The sequence below is a fragment of the Agelaius tricolor genome, unplaced genomic scaffold (assembly GCF_023055355.1).
Source record: "Agelaius tricolor isolate 1412-34295 unplaced genomic scaffold, bAgeTri1.0.p SCAF_3, whole genome shotgun sequence".
Classification (NCBI taxonomy): Eukaryota; Metazoa; Chordata; class Aves; order Passeriformes; family Icteridae; genus Agelaius; species Agelaius tricolor.
Window position 1 is genome coordinate 51635013 of NW_027269263.1, and position 19040 is coordinate 51654052.

The 19040-nt window shown below is 35.5% G+C and overlaps 1 protein-coding gene across 7 annotated transcripts in view; it reads left to right on the plus strand.

The window, feature by feature from the left end:
- Positions 1-19040, plus strand: part of BRD1 (bromodomain containing 1) — a 62769-nt gene that overhangs the window by 18957 nt on the left and 24772 nt on the right. For 5 of the 7 annotated variants that reach the window (XM_071423830.1, XM_071423829.1, XM_071423833.1 and 2 more), the window contains exons 3-8: positions 2468-2624; positions 8870-9001; positions 12110-12238; positions 13172-13484; positions 14261-14521; positions 17747-18235. In XM_071423830.1, coding sequence (XP_071279931.1) covers positions 2468-2624; positions 8870-9001; positions 12110-12238; positions 13172-13484; positions 14261-14521; positions 17747-18235 — 1481 coding nt within the window. The remainder of the gene's footprint in view (positions 1-2467; positions 2625-8869; positions 9002-12109; positions 12239-13171; positions 13485-14260; positions 14522-17746; positions 18236-19040) is intronic. The other 2 variants (XM_071423831.1, XM_071423832.1) reach the window with 2 other exon arrangements.

Here is a 19040-nt window from a genome sequence, read left to right on the forward strand (position 1 = left end):
TAAGCAAAAGGATGGTTGAAGAGCTGTGATCTAGGTAGTGGGTGGTTAGAGTCTAATAGCAGATGTAACAACCTGCTAGCACTAAGTTTGTAGTGTAGAGGCTGTGTAGATACCTGCCACATAAAGAGTTTCAGAGCTCTGTATTTTGACAAGTTTATAGCTGCTACCCGTGTGTGTTGTTTAAATGAAATACTTGGTTTAATTTAGAGGGGAAGGCACAGACGAGTAGTTTCCAACTACTTTTAAAGTAGTTTGTGCACTCCAAATTACCTTCTGTCTATTTATATTTTGAAAGTTGGAAAGGGTCTTCTGTGAACATCTTTCTTGAGCTTCTTCTAACACTCTGCTATTATAATTATATATGAATAGAATGGTTTGTTATGTGAATTGGCAAATGTACTTAAAGCTGTAGCTAAAGATGTTTGCTTAGTCTTGCCACATCTGATGGGCATGAAGCCAAAGCACCTTTCTTTATGTTATGATTCTCTGATCTTTCCAAATAGCTGTGTATTTGGCTGTGCTTTTTTTGACTTGGTTCAGTAGGTTTTACCGTTTCCAAGAGATTTGTGAAAGCAATTATTTGACTTTGATTGCATTCTATAATTAATTGTAATTATGTTGTTTGAAGTTTACTAGGGTCACATCTGTTCTGTATTGAGTAAATCTTTGTGGAGCCTGTGTCTGCCTTCCAGTGAAAGATGTACAAGACAGTCTGAAGTCCATCTGCAGACCTAAGCTTTAAATTAAGCTAGAATTTTTCAAGAATGCCTAACTAGCTTAGTTATTAAGTAAAAAAAAAGTCTTTGAGAAACCAAAGGACACAATGGCACTTTATTTTAAAGAAAATCTGGGTTTGCTCTGCCTTTACCTGGTGATGACTGAAAACTTTAGCTATAGTTAGTAGCACTGAATAGACCTATTGCACCTTATCTTCTACACAGGCCAAAAAACCCCAGGGACAGATGACTTTTGAAGTCAAAGTACACTCACTTCTATGTTAGCCTGAAAAATATTTAGTTTTCCAGGTATTCTTAAAAAACCATTTTACCCAAGGCTTACTTCTAACTTTACATTTTTCTTTAGGTGTTTTGACTGCTTAACTTTTATCACTTACCTGCAAAGCTGCTTTCTTCCTAATACAAAAAGGGGAAAAGTAGAAAAACATTAGTACGCATATACAATTGTGATTCTTGTTTAAATGTCTCATGGTACTGCTCTACAAATCAGATACTTCTTGAGTTAATATTTGCTTGGTTTAGTAATAAATCTTGGAGAATATGCAGTAAACCCTCTACTATCAATTTTTCTAGAGTTCTGCTATGGGTGGTAGTAATATTCTGAGTGAAGAATTAACAGATTTCTTTTGTCATTGTTACTGTCCTTTCTGTAACTGTTTTACATCCAGCTCTCTTTCCAGCTCACCTCTGTCCTCAGATGAAGGAACCATCTCTTGCAATGCAGGGGGTTGGTAGCTTGGACATCTTGTGTTTATTTTACAAGGGCTGCCACTGGTTGCAAATATCAGCATTAGCATACAAAGAGAAAATATTTTCATTCTATAGCTATTAGCTTTTTCTAACTTCTATTTTGCTGTAATTTCAAGATATTGTAGGCACAAACAGCTGAAGATTTGTTTCAGATAAGCTTTCTTTTCCATATGTTTTCAGAAGCCACTGTCGTGTTTGAGACTTGGTTATCTAACATCATTATTTGAAAAACAGGAATCATATTGTTGTGTACGATGTTCATAAAGCACTTTCCTTGAGTATTTGTAAAAAAGTATATGCATATACTTTTTTTGTTAAAAAGCAACTTCAGAGAAAATACTGATTGATTTTGATCAAAATATTTTGTTAACTGTTTACATTGTCCTCACGTCTTCTCTGTTTGGTTATTTTGTTGTATGTGTGGGGTAAAATAACAATTGTTCCTGTGTTTTATATTTTTTGTTTGGTTTATTTGTCAGAAATTTAATATTAATAGAGTAATACAAGGCTTTCATTGCATGTTTTTATGGGAGGAGTTTGAAGATGTATTGTCTGTAAAATAAACTGCTAATCTTTCTGTAGGTGGCAACAAATGATCTGATGATTTTCATAGTGGTTTGGAGCTTTTTATCTGATTTCATTTTCAATAGGAAAATCAACTGCACATAAAGCTTTATTCTCAGCCCTAATCTGGGATTGCTCTTCCAATAATGATTACAAAAAGATTGGTTCCCTTTAGCTTTATAAAGTATGTTAATGTATGTGGTAGAACCTGCAATGTCAAGCAGATGCATTTGGTTGTAATTTACTGCTCAGAAATAATTGAACTGGAAGGGATCTTACTGAAAGAAGTTAGTAATATAGTGATTACTTCTGGTTTTACAGTGTACATTCATATATATGCGAAGTTTATCTTCCATAGATAAATATGTTTTATGCTTTGCTGTGAAAAATACAATATCAGTTTTTCCGTGTTTTAGATTAAATAAGATTATGAATCAGGTGGCCATTCAGCGAAAGAAGCATTTTGTTGAACGAGTGCACAGTTACTGGTTGCTTAAAAGACTGTCTAGGAATGGTGTTCCACTCTTGAGAAGGCTGCAATCCAGTTTACAGTCACAAAGAAACACACAACAGGTATGTGACATACTTTTTATTTATAAGAATAAATTGGAAATTTTCTCTTTTATTGAGTTAAAAATAAACTAGGAAGCCTAGCACAAAACTTTTTTTTACTCAGGACTGAATAAATTCTTTACCCTATTCTGAAGTAATATTACCTATTTTGGGAATTGGCAATTATCTAATACTTTTTAATATGTGAGATGTAAAAAAAAAAAAATTGTGCAGCTTTTTCTTCTGTTTTGCTTAAATGTTTCACAAAAAATGCTATCATCACAAATATCATAATGCCATTATTCTTTGATAAGTGTTGTAGTTTTTTGGAACCCATTAATCAGTGTACTGTCAGATAAAAAAATAAGTTATTTTAAATTCATCAAAAGATGCAAAGCAGATGTCTTATTTGACACTTGACAAAAATGTGGATTTTAACAGGGTAAAGGTTAGACAGCTAGTTTACAGTTTTCAAATTCAGATGTGTATTGCCCACCTTGTTCGGTAATAACAAAATGGAAGTTGTTGATGAAGTTCAAAGACCTGTTTGAGCTTCTGGTTTTGCTTTTGACACAGTTAAGTGGGATTGTAGACAAGCTTAAGTTTAGTTGTACTCTCCTATGAATAAGTTGCTGTAAAACATCAAAACACCAACTCCAGGTGGTCTGTTTTGGTTTCAAGTTACTGGAGAGCTTCAAAAATAGTTAAAACTTCTGAATTGTGTGGGTCCTTGCATGTAGACTTTGAAATGCTATGAAACATTGTGATGTGGAAACTTTCACTCCATCCGAGTTACCTTTTTTAATGGAATGGAATGTGTAGGTGGGTGTGTTCTTTCTATTCTGGCACTTGACTTCCTGTAAATAGCTTCTAAAATGTAGGAATTAATTTTATAATAATTTACTTGTATTAAGTTGATTTTTTTTGCCCCTCTGAAATGGAACAGTTATTTTTGTTAGAATTGTATTTCTGTTTGCTGATTTTGTAGTCATAAAAAATACTGTGGTCAACACTGCTTCCTAATTATTTGATCTGTCTTGTTTGTGTGTGTTTAGTTTTTTTGCTTTTCTTGTGAAAAAACTAATTAATAATTTCCAGAATAATTGAGATTGGAAAGGACCTCTGGAGGTCATTGTTGGATACAACCCCACTGCTCAAGCAGGGCCACTTAGAACAGGCTGTCCAGCACCATGTCCAGTTGGCTTTTGAGTTATCTCCAAGGGTGGAAACTCCACAACCTCTCTGGGCAGCTGTGTCAGTGCTTGGTCACCTTTACAGTTTAGAAAAAACAGAGTCTTCAGATTCTTCTTACTTTGTGCCCATTGCCTCTTGTGTTGTCACTGGGCACCACTGAACAGAGCCTGGCTCCATCTTCTTGCCTCCTCCCTTCAGGTATTTATGTGTATTGGTGAGATTTCTGCCCCTGAGCCTTTTCTCCTCCGGGCTAAACAGTTCCAGCTCTCTCAGCCTTTCCTCATAGCTGAGATTCTCAAATTCCAGTTACATGGACTCCTTTTAGGTGAACTTTGAATATAAATCAACCACTTGTTTATCTTGTTTTCATTGTTTCTATATCGCTCCATTTTGAAGTTTGATTAATTTTTTACTTCTGCATGAGAGGTTCTGAAGAGTGATACCTGTCAGTTTACCTAATTAGTGTTTCCTAATAATAGTTGAAATTAATTTATTCAGACAATAAACTTCTTTTTAAATGAGCATGAGTCCTTATAAAATACTAAAGGCAAGCACAAGAGTGTGGTGCTATTGTGGCAGTGTAGAACTAGACCATTGTTAGTGTGTGAAAAAAATTACACGAGCCAGTTTTCTTCTGGGATGGCATGATAAGGGTGCAACATTACTATATATTTAAATAATGACTATCACAATAAAACTATTATTGTAATTGATATTCCATTAAAATAAAATAGGCCTTTGATATGAGCATTTTAAAATTCAGTTGCCTGCTTACTTCGATACAAACAGTAGTTCTTTATTTTCTTTTCTAATTTGAGAGTGATTCTTAAATAAGGAAATAATGTATTCTAAATAAATTGGAAGCTGCTTATATTGGTCTGTTGAAAAGTTTGTTCTTTTGAAAAGTAAAATCTAGTTTCAAGGTGGGCTGAGTATTAAATGAAGTCTGTTGATGAAAAATACGTAGTTAGTGCTTTTCATTGAGTAGCAAGTGTCCTGTGTATGACATTGTGTCTTTTCCAGAGCACTTTCAATAGCTATTTATTAAAGCAGTCGTAACTGCAAGGAAATTAATGTATTTTGTTATTCCCAAGTGTAAACCAATTTGTAACTAAGACAATACGCAGCAATGGCATTAGCTGTTGTGAAAACACCTTAAAATTTTTTGATAGGCATGATTATTTTTTTTCATTTCAGTCCAGATGGGAAAATTCTTTTTATTTTATGAGGGGTCAGAATATCAAGAAACCTACATAGATTTTTCAGTTAACCATATATGAACAGTGATGTAATAAAATTCAGGTTTTTTAAAAAATTGTTATTTAAACAGAAAAGAAGTGTTATAATGACAAACCAAAACCCTGAAAATGGTTTCAGGATGTATGGTGGAAAGTGATTTTGATCCCTCTCTGTTAGGTTACTAGAACAAATTTGGCAAAGGGAGAGGTCTTCATGATCTAGACTTCCTAATAAATGTATTCCAGAGTTCAGTTATTGTATGGTTTTGAAGATCTAAGAGTTCTAAACCAGGCTAAAAGACCTGGACTGCCTCACCATTTGCAGGAGCAAGGAACTCTGTAAGAGAATGGTTTGTGCTCTCACTTCTCTCTCCACCTAGAGAAATTAAGGAGAGGTATTTGAATACTCTAATGCTACTTATATCTTCATTATTTTAGTTTTTTTCCCTGAATTTTAAGAATGCTTGAATGAAAATGAGGCACGAAATGTAAGTGTAGAAGCTTGCTGCTGCTGTAGTGATGTTAGTTTAAAGCCACTGTGAGAAGAAATAAAAGAGAAGGTGCTGATGACTTAAGATCACACCTGCACTGAAGATTTCATTAAGAACACAAGTTGCAGCCACTAAATGATTTTGTCTGATTGCCATACAAGTCCAGCAGAGCATGCTAATAAAACTAATTGTATTGCTTCAGTTTTATCACTGTCATTCTATTTTTGTTTGTATCATATTAAGGCACAGTCTCTCTAAGGAGTGAGGCTGTTCTCACACATTCACATCCAGCATTAGGAGGGATATGGTGCTACACTGACAGTGTTCCTGCTGGTGTGGAGACACTGGTAGCATACTAATGGTGAGACGAGTTCTCAGCTGCTGCATGTTCTTTGTGTAGACTTAAAAATGTTTTCCTCTTCCCTCAGTATTAACACATAGGTGATACTCTAGGTAATACTTAATACTATGTTCAGCAAGAACTAAGTCCATTGGAAAATCATAGACTCACAGAATGGTTTGGAGTAGAAGGGTCCTTAAAGATCATCTAGTTCCCACCCTGCTGCCATGGGCAGGGACAGCTTCCGCTAGACCAAGTTACTCAATGCCCCACCCAACCTGATCTTGGACACTGTCAGGGATGGGGCATTAACAGCTTCTCTGACCAATCTGTTCCAGTGTCTCACCACCCTCACAGTCAAGAATTTCTTCCTAATATCTAATCTAAATTTCCCTTCTTTCAGTTTTAACTCATTTCTCCTTGTCCTAGCAGTACAGTTCCTGATGAAGAATCCCCCTTCAAACGAGAATTTCTTTATAAATTTTTCTTGTGTCATCAGCCAAATGAAACTTGGTGGTTGTCAGGACAGTTGTAAAAAGAGGGAAGAAGAAGAACTTTCCTACCAGAAAGTTCTATGTCAAAAAGCTAAAAAATTTGAAAGAAACTCTTTATATTTTAAGTTTTTACCGGTTGGTTGTTGGAAACCATTGCATTGTGCTCTCTTCAACTTTCACTGATCTTTTAATCTAATTAAGGTATGTGTTGTATATCAGAAAATAAATAGGTTAGGGCAAAGGAGAGTTATTTAGCTATTAAGCTGTAAACTGTCTGCCAGCATTACTTTGCATAGAAGTGTCAAAAAAATTGGAGGCTTGCTATTAATCTCCAAACCAGAGTGCTATTCAGAAAGGTAGTGTATGTGTGCAGAAAAAAAAGGGAGGCAGGGTGCTTTTGATATTTTGGGTCACATCTCCAGATTGACAAGTATGTGCCTATTATAGGGAATGAAATTAGTAAAACAACTGATTCAGGTAAAATATTTTTATTTTATTTGAGTGCAACTGCACCTTGAGGTTCAGCCAAGTACTTAAATGTCTGATAAACAATCTAAGGCCTGCTGTAACATTATTTTTTCTTGCTGTATTTAAGTTTCCTGACCCACCCTAGAACTAGTACACTTTGTTGACTTAGCTTTCATCAGGCTCGGTTCTCCAATTTCTTAAATTATGCAGTTAAATAGGGCAAAAAGCAGGCTCTGAGTGTTTGCAAGCAAAGGGATGACAAGCTTGCTACTTCTGACAGTTTAATTTTGGTTCTGACAAACAGGAGAACTGAAAAAATTGTACAACTAAGAGTTGGGTTGCATTTCCGCACATGAGGTTTATACTCAGAGATGAAGGGGTTTAGGAGACTAGTGCTTAGTGGCATAGACTTCCTGTTTCAGTGAGTCTCAGAATTTTAAGGAATTGAAAGTTCCTGAAAATATTAATACTATTAACTGTCAAAATTTACTTTGAACTATTCTGACCCCAGCAGTTACATTATCGAGTCTATGTAAAGATTTAACTCTTTAAAAGAAATTACAACTGTCAGTTATAATTGTCATTGGGAAAGGGAACTAGAAGTTTCTAGCTCCAGTTTTTAGGTTGTTTTTTGTTATTTTGTTTTTTTTTTCCCCTTAATGAAAAGAAGAACAAACTGTTATTTCTGGATAGGTATATTCTAGTGCAGAAATAGTTGATATTTTAAGTATTTTCAACTTCAGTGAAGTCAGAGATTTGAATAATACTAAGCTTTACCTTTACAAAGTACATGAAGCAATAAAATACAACGCAGATGATAGAATTATAGCACTGGCAAATCTATTAGATAATGTTTTTAAGCTTCCAGTTTTTGTAATTCTATTTTTAGAGCCAACTATCTGAAAAATGGCACAAACGTCCTTTAGAGGACCTATGGTACTCCTAAATTATTCTTCTCTTAAGGAATTTATGGCTTTTGGTGTAATAATTTGTAATGTTTGTTCATCTCCTTAGCCACTTTCCTTTATTTCTCTGTCTTCTATCTATAAAAGCTGACGGAATTTACTTGTTTTGTTTTAGGTTTTAGAACACCCTCCTAGGTGACTTAACAAGTATATATTGCATTCTGCTAGTTACGGGCAAGCATGCAAAGTTTTGGATATCTCTCAGATATGCTTTTATAAAATACTAGTTTTTCAAATGTAATAATTTTCCAAAGGAGCTGTTTCTTTCGTGTAATTGGTACTAATATCAGGAATTCAGTTTCTTTATGGCCTCATTTCTGATGAATTACCAAAACCATTTGAATCCTGGAAGTAGTATATTCTAGTATCCTTCCTTTTCCTTATGAAAAATAGTAAAGGCAAACAAAACACTGAGTTTTGTATGTACTAATCAATCTAAATACTACAAGTGTTTAAACATTACTCACTCTGAAAAATGTGTAAATTAAATTATTTCATCCATTTCCCAAAAGGGTGTATTGCTGCATTGCTGCATTATTCACCTGCAATACTATTTGAAGTACTATATTATCTAATAAACAGCTTTTCATTTCCTGTCCTTACAAGCCATAATTATTTTGTTTTGTTACAAGGGTGTCCTAGTTCTGCTGGGTGTGAGGGACATGGACTGTGTTGACCACATGAGTAATTTGTTTCTGCCAGGCTGGAGCTTCTGAAGAAACTGGTGTTCTTCATCTAGTTTGGATTTTGATGTGAAAATCTTGTATTGTATTTTGCAGTATGTTGTATTTCTTGGTTGCTGTTGGCTGAGTTGCTTCTTCTGATGGCAATAGCCATTGCCATAGGATTGCTTTCTAGTTTAGATTTTATTTTCAATTAAACCCTTGAGTAGCTCTGGAAGATACCCTGACCACAGATTTTCTGTTTTTGCAGCATGAAGCTTATGAGCAAGTGCCATAACTTGCTCACAGTAGATTCTCCTTTCATGTGCATACGTTTTGTAGTTGTATAGAACTATCTTATAAAAAGAGGTATGCATTTTTCTTTTCATGAAAATGTTTTGATTCTTTTCTTAGAGAGAAGATGATGAAGAAATGCAAGCCTTAAAAGAAAAATTGAAGTACTGGCAAAGGCTGCGCCATGATCTTGAAAGAGCACGTTTATTGATAGAACTTATACGTAAGCGTGAAAAATTAAAAAGAGAACAGGTAAATGCAGCACCTTTTAATTTGGTGAAGCTTTTCTGAAGGAAAGATAATTTAAGTATTCTCACATTTTTTTCAGTAGGTCAGCTGTATTTTAATCCTTACCTCCGGTCAAGTAACATATGTACATGCTGTGCACTCAAACTATTTAAAATATTTAAAGTTTTCATAGAATGGCTTGGGTTGAAAGGAAAGATTAAGGATTTTATAGTCCAGTCCCTCTTCAATAAACAGGAACATCTTCAACTAGGATCAGGTTGTTCAAAGCCCCATCCAATCCAACCTTTAATTTTTCCAGGGCACCACCTCCCTGGGCAACCTGTTGTTCCAGTGCTTCACCCTCATGTAGAAATTTCTTCCTTATATGTAGTCTGAATCTACCCTCTTTTACTTTAAAACTGTTACCCCTTGTCCTGTCACTACAGGCCCTACTAATCAGTTTATCCCCATCTTAATTATAAAGCTTCTTTAAGTACTAAGAGGCTGCAATAAAGTCTCATTTGGACCATCTCTTCTCCAGGATGAGCAAACTCATTTCTCTCAGCCTTTCTTCAGAAGAGAGTTCCAGTCTGATCATGTTTGTGGCCCTCCTCTGGACTCACTCCAACAGCTTTGTGCCTTATGATGGGGGCTGCAGAGCTGCATGCAGCAGTCCAGCTGGGGCCAAATGAGGGCAGAGTGGAGGGACAGAATCACCTCCCTTGACCTGCTGGCCACACTTCTTTCAATCCAGCCCTGGATGCAGTTGACTTTCTGGGCTGCAAGCGTACTCTGCCCGCTCACATTGAAGTTTTCATCCACCAGTACTCTCAAGTTCTTGACAGGGCTGGAGCTATTCATCCCTCAGCTGGTACTGATACCTGGGGTTGCCACAACCCAGGTGCAGGAGGACCTGGAATTCGACCTTGTTGAACCCCATGAGATTCCCATGGGGCCCACTTCTTGAGTTTGTCCATGTTTGGATGGGATCCTGTCCTTCAGGTGTGTCAACTGCACAATTCATTATGGTGTCATCTGCAGATTTGTTGAGAGTGCACTTGATCCTTTGGTCTCATGTCATTGATGAAAATACCAACTGTACTCCTGGTCCCAGTACAGACCCCTGAGGGACACTGCTCATTACTGATCTCCATCCAGAGTCCAAGCCATTGATCACTGCTGTCTGGATGCAGCCATCCAGCCAATTCCTCACCTGTGGAGCAGTCCACCTATTGAATCCATCTCTCTTCAGTTTAGAGAGGAGGATGTTGTTGAGGACCATGTCAGAGGCCTTAGAGAAGTCCAGATAGATGACATCTTCCCTTGTCTGCTTTAAAGAATTACTCCATCATAGAAGAGCCACTAGGTTGGTTAGACCACTAGGTTAGTTAGGCAGGACTTACCCTTTGTAAGGCTGTGCTGGCTGTCCTGAATCATCTCCTTGTGCCCCACATGGAAGCTTTGCCTTGTGAAGTTATCCATAATGCACTCCAGGAGTCTCCTACAGCTCGTCGTGCTACTTTTCCAGATGTCAGAGTGGTTGAAGTCCTCAACAGGACAGGAGCCTGCAAAAGCAGTGCCTGTCTGTAGCTGGAGCAAGAAGGCTTTGTCAATAGGCTCCCCTAGATCTGAAATAAATACCAACCACGGGGTTCCTTCTCTCACCTTGGTGCCTAAGCTTTCAACCTTCTCGTGGCTTTTTTTGAGACAGCTCCTCACAGTATATTCATTTCTCAGTGTAGAAGGCAACCCCACTGCCCCTTGGTATGCTCTTGGCCCTTCTGACCAGCTTCTGACCATCCATAGTCACACTTCAGTCATGGGATTCATCCCACCAAATTTCAGTAATGGAAATTGGGGTGTGGCTCTCTACCAGCCCTGTGACCTCCACCTCCTTCTGTTTCTTGCCCTTACTGTGTGCATTGGTATAGAGAAATTATTTAAGAAGACATTCTCTTAGACTTGGAAAAATGATTGGTTTCTGAAGTACTGTAGAAGATTTGATCTATTCAGGTTTTCTCAATACATGTCCATATACTTAGTAGCACTTTTATCCTTCTGTCACAAAAAAAGCAAAAATAAAAGCTGCATCTGAAGTCCTACAGCATTCTACAGTTAACGTTGCCAGGAGGAGAGATTTGAGGAAGTGATAATGCAAAAAGATAAAAGTGTACATGAAAACTGTGAACGCAAAATGTTTGCACTTAGGAGCTTTTAATGGTCCTTATTTGTAAAAACACCATTTCATTTTTACTTGTGCAAACTGTGAACATTCATTGCAAGCTAATAGAATTTGTCCTTCTGGAGTGGTTTCTGGAATTCTATGCATCATTCACGTGTATTCACATATCACTTGCTTTACACATGTATTTATATGTGTGTACTTAATGTATGCATGTTTGCTTATACTTATTTACATCTATATATTATATATAGGTACACACACCTTTAATCTTTCATTAAGAATTTACTTTAGCCATAGCAAAACTGTTTGATTGTTGATAACTCTTAAAATGGCTTGAAAATTAAGCTACAGAGGAGTTGAAATAGTGTCAAAAATAAAAAAATAAATTCTGAAGGATATTGAAGTATTTGAAGATGTTGATTCTGTTTTTTGAAATAATTTTCTTGGAATTTATGTAGAGCACTGTCTTTCCAATTACTCTTTGTTTTGGTCTTGTGTAGCCTGTAAATCAGATCCTCTTTTTAAACTTTAAACATAGCAGTACAACTGAAATTTAATTTGAAACATTACCTTTGAATTCTTACTATTTTCACATTGTTGGTAAATTGTGAAGCTGCTATTATGTAGCATCTTTTAAAAAATACATTTAAAAGTGGAATAAAATTCTTACATATAAAATACAAATGTGAGTTTTGGGAAGCTGGAGCTGAAGGAACAAGGATGATGTTTTTTCTTACAAAATCATTAGCTGAAAACCTCTGTCAGATAAATGCCAACTGAGATATTGAAAGTAGTATTGAGTACATTTAAGTAAATGAGTACTACTCATTTACTTAAATGTATTTATATTTTATATCTTATTTAAAATAGTATACTATTGCTGCTAAACAACTTTAATACAGTATGTTAAGGGAAAATGCTCAGTTGGATAACTCTTACTTCTTTAGGTCAAGCTTGAGCAGGTTACTATGGAGCTTCAGCTTATTCCATTCACTGTACTTCTGCGATCGGTTCTGGATCAGCTGCAGGAAAAGGATTCTGCTCGTATATTTGCTCAGCCAGTGAACCTTAAAGAGGTATGTTTGCAGCTGTGTTTCCTGGTGTTTACATGTGGCTTGGTGGCACTTAAGTACAGGAAACAAGTCATTACATGCAGAGTTAGAAGCAGTGTTAGCTTTTAATCTTTATTCTGATAATTAACATTATGAGTTATGGTCTGCTGCTATAAAAGCCTTTTTATGCTTATGTAGCAAAATAATTTCTGGGAAATACTTGTATGGAAATATCCCATCCTTATAGAATGTTGAGTACATACTGATACTTTTCAGTAGGACAATTTTGGTAAGGCAAATTCAAAGGATATCAAAAATTGCAGTGCAGATACTGTGTTCTTACTTGAAGGTGAAACTAGACAGACTTAGAGTATACATGTGTGCGTTTGTGCATATACTGCATACACATCTGTTTATTATATTTAGAATCATTAAGGTTGAAAAAGACCACCAAGATCATCAAGTCCATATTGACCTAATAGCAGTATGCCGACTAAGCCATATGGCAAAGTGCCACACTTCCATGGATGGCCACTGCACCACTTCCCTGAGGAGCCTGTTCAATTTTTAACCACCCTTTCAGTGTAGAAATCTTTCCTAATATCCAACCTGAACTGCTCCTGGCCCCACTTGAGGCCATTTTCCCTTGTCCTATCACTAGTTGCCTGAAAGTATATATACTATATAAAACCACAGAATTCTCAAGAGAAAGTAGTTTCAGCATCTCTTAGTAGAGCTCAGACTTGTTACCTGAGATGCAGAATATTGTAATATCTAAACTTCTGTTGGCATGCAAATGTTTGCACTATCTAGATGTGCAATTCTAAGCTACATCTTCATTGTCTTGTATTGAGGTGTTACAAGATACGTTTACAAAGTAAATCAGGTACTAACTAATGTTACTTTGCCTGTAATAAGACAGTTTTACCCATTTGTGTTTTAAATATTTATTCAAAGGTTCCAGACTATTTGGATCATATTAAACATCCTATGGATTTCTCTACCATGCGGAAACGGTTAGAAGCTCAAGGCTATAAAAACCTCACTGAGTTTGAAGAAGACTTCAATCTGATCATAGATAACTGTATGAAATACAATGCAAAAGACACAATATTTTATAGAGCTGCAGTGCGGTTAAGAGATCAAGGAGGCGTAGTTCTCAGGCAAGCCAGGCGAGATGCTGAAGGGATTGGTTACAACAATGAAACTGGAATGCACTTACCAGAACGGCCTAAACTTGAGTCACCCCAGCCTTTCTCTTGGGAAGATGGTAAGATATTTTTCAATTATTTTGGAAAGTTGCATTCTTCATTGCATACAGCGTGTATGTTCCACACAGATGTTTAGGATTGTTGCTGTCCGGTTTGCTAGCTAGATTCTCCACCCCCCCATTAAAAGCATTGCTTGAAAGAGTCTGGTGTTTCTATTCTACCAGATCTGTCCTAAGTCATCAGTGCTACCTGGATTCTGATTTTGGCAGTGTCAGAGCCTAATTCAACAATTTACGTGGAAAAGGTTTTTAAGTTGAGTGCTTTCTTTCACATGATCATATATGCTTGTAAAGCATGGAAAATGAATACCAGTGTTCATAAACTTCAGCACATTCCTGAGTAACCTACTTGAAAAATTGAGCACATTTGTGATACTAAGAATTAAATAGGGTTTTTTTGACATACACATGAGTTTTCTAAGGTTTGGCAGTGGAGAATAATTAACACATTTCTTTTATAACCATAATTTTGTCCTTTTCTTTAACAAGAAGCAATTAATCTGTTAAAGTGGGAAGGATTAATTATGTCTACCCTTCTGACCTTTTATTTCTTTGCTCTACTGCTTAGTTTTTTTGATCAAAATGCTGATTAAGAAAAATAGTAACTGTATAGTAGGAATTAATTTCAGTATTTCTGACTATAATCTAAATAGTTTTTTGACAGTATTTTTTATTTTGGCATGCAAATTCAGTTTTTTTCCTTTTGTTGTATTACTGTTCTGAGGATATTCTGGGAAATGCTAACACGTTTTCAATTGTACGTGTTTTGACTTCAGTGGATAGATTACTGAATCCTGCAAACAGAGCACATATGTCCTTGGAAGAACAGCTGAGAGAGCTGCTAGAAAAACTTGATCTCACCTGTGCAATGAAATCCAGTGGGTCAAGGAGCAAAAGAGCAAAGCTGTTAAAGAAAGAAATCAGCATTATTCGCAACAAACTCAGTCAGCAACACAACCAAGCTCCTCAAATAGAGTCAGGTATTGGAAGTTTCGAGGAAGAAAGTGCAGCATTAGAACAAGATGGAGAAGAAGAAGGTAAGATTGTAAACCAGGTTTAAATGAGTACTGGTCTGAGCTGCTTCAGTCAGGTGCTGTGATGTGAGTAATAGTGTGAATTAAAGAATTTGATTAACTAATATTAAATTTAAAATACTGATTTTAAAATTAAAATAATAGTTTGAAAATATGAAAATAGCTGCCTAATCACAACAAATATTTTAAGAGTAGAATGATCTTCTGAAGAAAACCTTCCTCCATTACTTTTCATGGTAGCAAGGCTCTAAAAACTTAGGTGTTAAAAAACGAAAGTGCAAACAATTTCAGATGAAAAGCAGTTGGAAATGCCTGAGTGGAAAATATCTTTTTACTTTTGGAAATACACTTAAATGTCAAAATATGTATTAGGGATCATGTGAGCCTAGGTCAATGGTACTGAAGACTTTGGCTGTTGTACTGTGTTTGTAGCCTTTTTTATTCACTACTCCAGACTAGGGAGGAGGGTGGGTAGGCTTTGGGGTTATTTGTTTATTTATTTATCTATTTTAAATAAAGCTAACTATTGATAAGACTTAACAAATTTCACGTCGTAGAATCAAGTCAGGCACATCTGCCTACCTCTTCCCCTTTTGCTTCTCTTCCTCCTTAAAACAGTTGTCTCAGAACTGTGTCTACTCTTGGCTAATTGCCATTGAATTCAATGAGAGCACTGTGCTGGAAGGACTAACTTAATAGTTAAATTAAATTTAATATTTGCATTTTTAGCTTTTAAATCGAGTTTCTGAGGTTTTTGTTGCTCATTTTAAAATGATGGAAAGAAAATCTGTCATTTAAGTAAGAATTCTATTGACTTTGTTTCATGATTACCTCTAAGGAACTAAACTTTTTCTTTAGGAGAGTTAAGAGGTGTGTTTCATTTTTGAATTAAGTGCCTTGAAATAGGAGGAGGAAAGAGCTCAAGGGAAAGTGGAAGCATCGTAATAAATAAAATAATCTCTATTTGTTGTGGCTTGATGCTGTCAAAATTTTTGAAAGGTGAAGTCAATTAAATGATTGTCCTTAACTGCCATTCAAACAGTAATTTAGTGTTTAGTTCCAAACAGAACTTGCTGGAGATTTGAGCATTGGTAGAAAAAGTGTACCTGAATCAGCACGTTATCCTGTTCTGAGGTTTTTAAGTGTTCTCAAAATGTTTAATGGTTTGGGTTTTTTAAATTTGGGTATTTTTTTGATCTTTAAGTGATGATGGTATTAAATACAGTTTCTTAGGAATGTGGGGCTTGGCATCTAATGAATCCACAACCTTTTTTTTTACTTGTAGCTTAACATTTTGATGCCACAGCCTTTCACTTCAGCAGTTTTTGTGAAAAAAGTAGTCCAAAGTGAACAGTAGTGGTTTTCTTACATTTAGGGTAGGCTTTTAAAATAAAACATGATGAAAGACATGATCCAGGTTTGATTGGTATGGTTGTTATGGTTCTGATCTAGTGGAGAGTAATAATAATTAATTCAAATTTCAGTTCTTAAAAGGTACATAGAGGAGTAAAGAAAACAAATTGTCCCAAAATAAAAAGAAAAATCCTGTGCCCAGGATCTCTACAGGAGCTGACTTTGATTCAACTCTGAATTACCCCCTTGCAATTTTGTTTCCCGTCTTTGATCATGTGAAAAATACAGTACCAGAATAACACCATGAAATTTAGGTTTTATTTCTAAATAATTCTTAAGTGGTTTTAGGTTCTTTAATCTTTCTGCAAACATTTTCTAATCAGTTGTAAGAAAATCAGAATTTGTTAACAAAGGAAGTCACCGTGGAGATTTTAAAGCACAGGATTTTTTAATGGCCGATAGTCCAAATGTGCTTACCTGACTGTACATTTCATTCTACAGTCTTCCTGAAATATTAGTTACCAATTCTAATACCTGTGTACCTGCAGATGATGTAAGCACAGTCACACTGTATTTTAAAAAACAGTATTTTTAATATGGACTCTGCTATTGTTTCATTAAACCTTAAACAACAGGGTAAAGATTTTTTTTGCACTCAGAAATCATTGATTTCCAAGTGCATATTGCTGGGCCAAAACCAAACAAAATAGACTGCAAATAGAGAACTTAAATGCTTTGGGGTTTTTCACATTCCTTCAGGTGGCATAGAAAATTTAACTAATATTAAATATTTTATGTGATAAAATAAATCACATAAAATAAAATATAAAACAAAATATTTATTTAGCATAAATAGTACAGTAGTGTTATGCAGCTACTCTAGAATAAGTATTTCCTTTCTTGTATTTCAAAAGAGTCTTTTGAAAGCTAGAAAGATTTTAACATCTTTCTGAGTTGATAATTATGGCTTAGGACATCCTTCTATTTGTATTAGGGAATGCTGCAATAGTGGAATGTTTATTTTCTGTCCCATTACTTGTGATGAAAAACTGAAACTACGTTTGTTCACTCACTGTCATGTCACTATTGTCTTTTCTCAGCATGGATTTAGTGGAATTGAATCATACTAAAAAATATAAAAGTGTGGGGGAGAAGGGGAGAAAAATGTTACAGGGTGGTTTTTCTGATTTCTCATATCAAATCTGCATTATCAAGTGTGTTATTTTTCAACTAGTGGCTAATCAAGCTGCATGATTTTGGGGATGTTGGGTTTTTCTTCTCCATTTTTATTACTTTTTCATAGATAAAACTTCAGGTCACAACTGTAAAAAGGTTTTACAAATCATGTCCTTGTGTGGATTTTGTAACACATTTTAGTTCACTCAAGTATAACAGGTTACAAGTACCTTTTTTTTTTATTGGTTAGCTAATAAAATTTTTCATAGGCAGGTAAGGTGAATATTGGTAAGGTGAAGTAGCTAAAAACATATCTTACAAAAACTATTACTTGAATGGCAGTATAATTGCATTTAACAGATAATCATCCACCACCCCAACTTCCTAATGAAAAAATTTTAGTAGTTTTTAGTTAATGAAACTAACATAACTGCATGAGAAGAAGCAAGTACTTATTCAGGTATAAATTGTTAACACCAACTATAGATGTCTTCTTTTCTACCCCTGTTGCATTCCCAGTATAAAAGTAGGAACTACTAACTAGGACAGATTGTTGCTAGACAAGTTTTGGTTTTAAAATGTTATGCTTTGTTTCCAGACAACAATTTATTTGGTGGGCTGCACATTTATAGTGAGTTTTATAATAGACTTTATAACTACAGGTTTTCAAAAATCACACTCTATTTATAATTTTTTCAGGAGATAAATCTCCCCCTAAACTTGAACCATCAGATGCATTACCTCTTCCTTCAAACTTGGAGACTAATTCAGAACCACCAACCCTCAAACCAGTAGAACTCAATCCAGAGCAGAGTAAGCTTTACAAAAGAGTAAAATTTGATAATGAATTATATAGCACTTCCATTCAGAAAGAAATAAATGGACACACTCCAGAACACTTACTTGACAGTAATCTCAATGAGTCGACTGTTTCTGCTGTAGCTGAGTCATCAACTGATGTAAACAGACGTACATCCATTCTCTTCTGCAAATCGAAAAGTATAAGCCCCCAAAAGTCTGCAAAGAACACTGAAACCCAGCCAACTTCTCCACAGCTAGGGACCAAAACCTTTTTGTCTGTAGTCCTTCCAAGGTTGGAGACACTTCTGCACCCAAGGAAAAGATCAAGGAGTGCATGTGGAGATTCTGAGGTTGATGATGAGTCCCCTGTAAAGCGCTTGGATACAGGTAAATGTTTACAAAACTTATTTGAATGGATGCATCTGGAAAGTTAACATTCCTGTTAGTTTTTACCTACATGTGATTGTTAATCTTCAGATTTTAGCACTTGAAACAGGTTGTCCTCGCAGCTGAGTAGTTACAGTTCAGAAAATTATTATTCATTTTTCTGTTGGCCCTTGACAATTAGACTTACTGAACCAAGTTTGGGTTCTCTAGCTTCATGATGCAGTTTTTAAGTACACATATGGATGTATATGAAACCTGTAGGAAAGATAAATTGGCTGCTTTTTTGCAAATTCCCTCTTAAAACTACATGGAAACTGGACATGTGATGCCAAAACTAGAAGGCTTGTAAGCAGGAGCATGAAAAATACCTGCGCCATGTATGATTTCATTTTGCTGAATGTTGCTCCAAGCATATTTTTATATTATGAAACTGATGACTGTGTATGAGGCACTTTGTATATCCATGTATTTTATGGAAGTGTTCAAACCCCAACATATAATGACACTTCATGTGGTTTTTTTTAGTCTGTGCACTTTCAGTAGAATTGAAGGTGAGATTATGCTCTTAATGAGACTTCTCTAAAGGATATTTGAAAGAAATGTTATCTTGATACATTAGGGCAGCACAAACAGCTCAAGACATTAATTATTTCTCTCAAGACATTAATTATATCTTTTCTTAGCACACCATAATTCTCTTTATTTGAGAAATTCATACAAAACCTTTGAGGAAGAAAAGCAGCATCAGGAAATTACTATGGATATTTCCTTACTGTCATCCATGGCCATTGCTATGACTTTAATA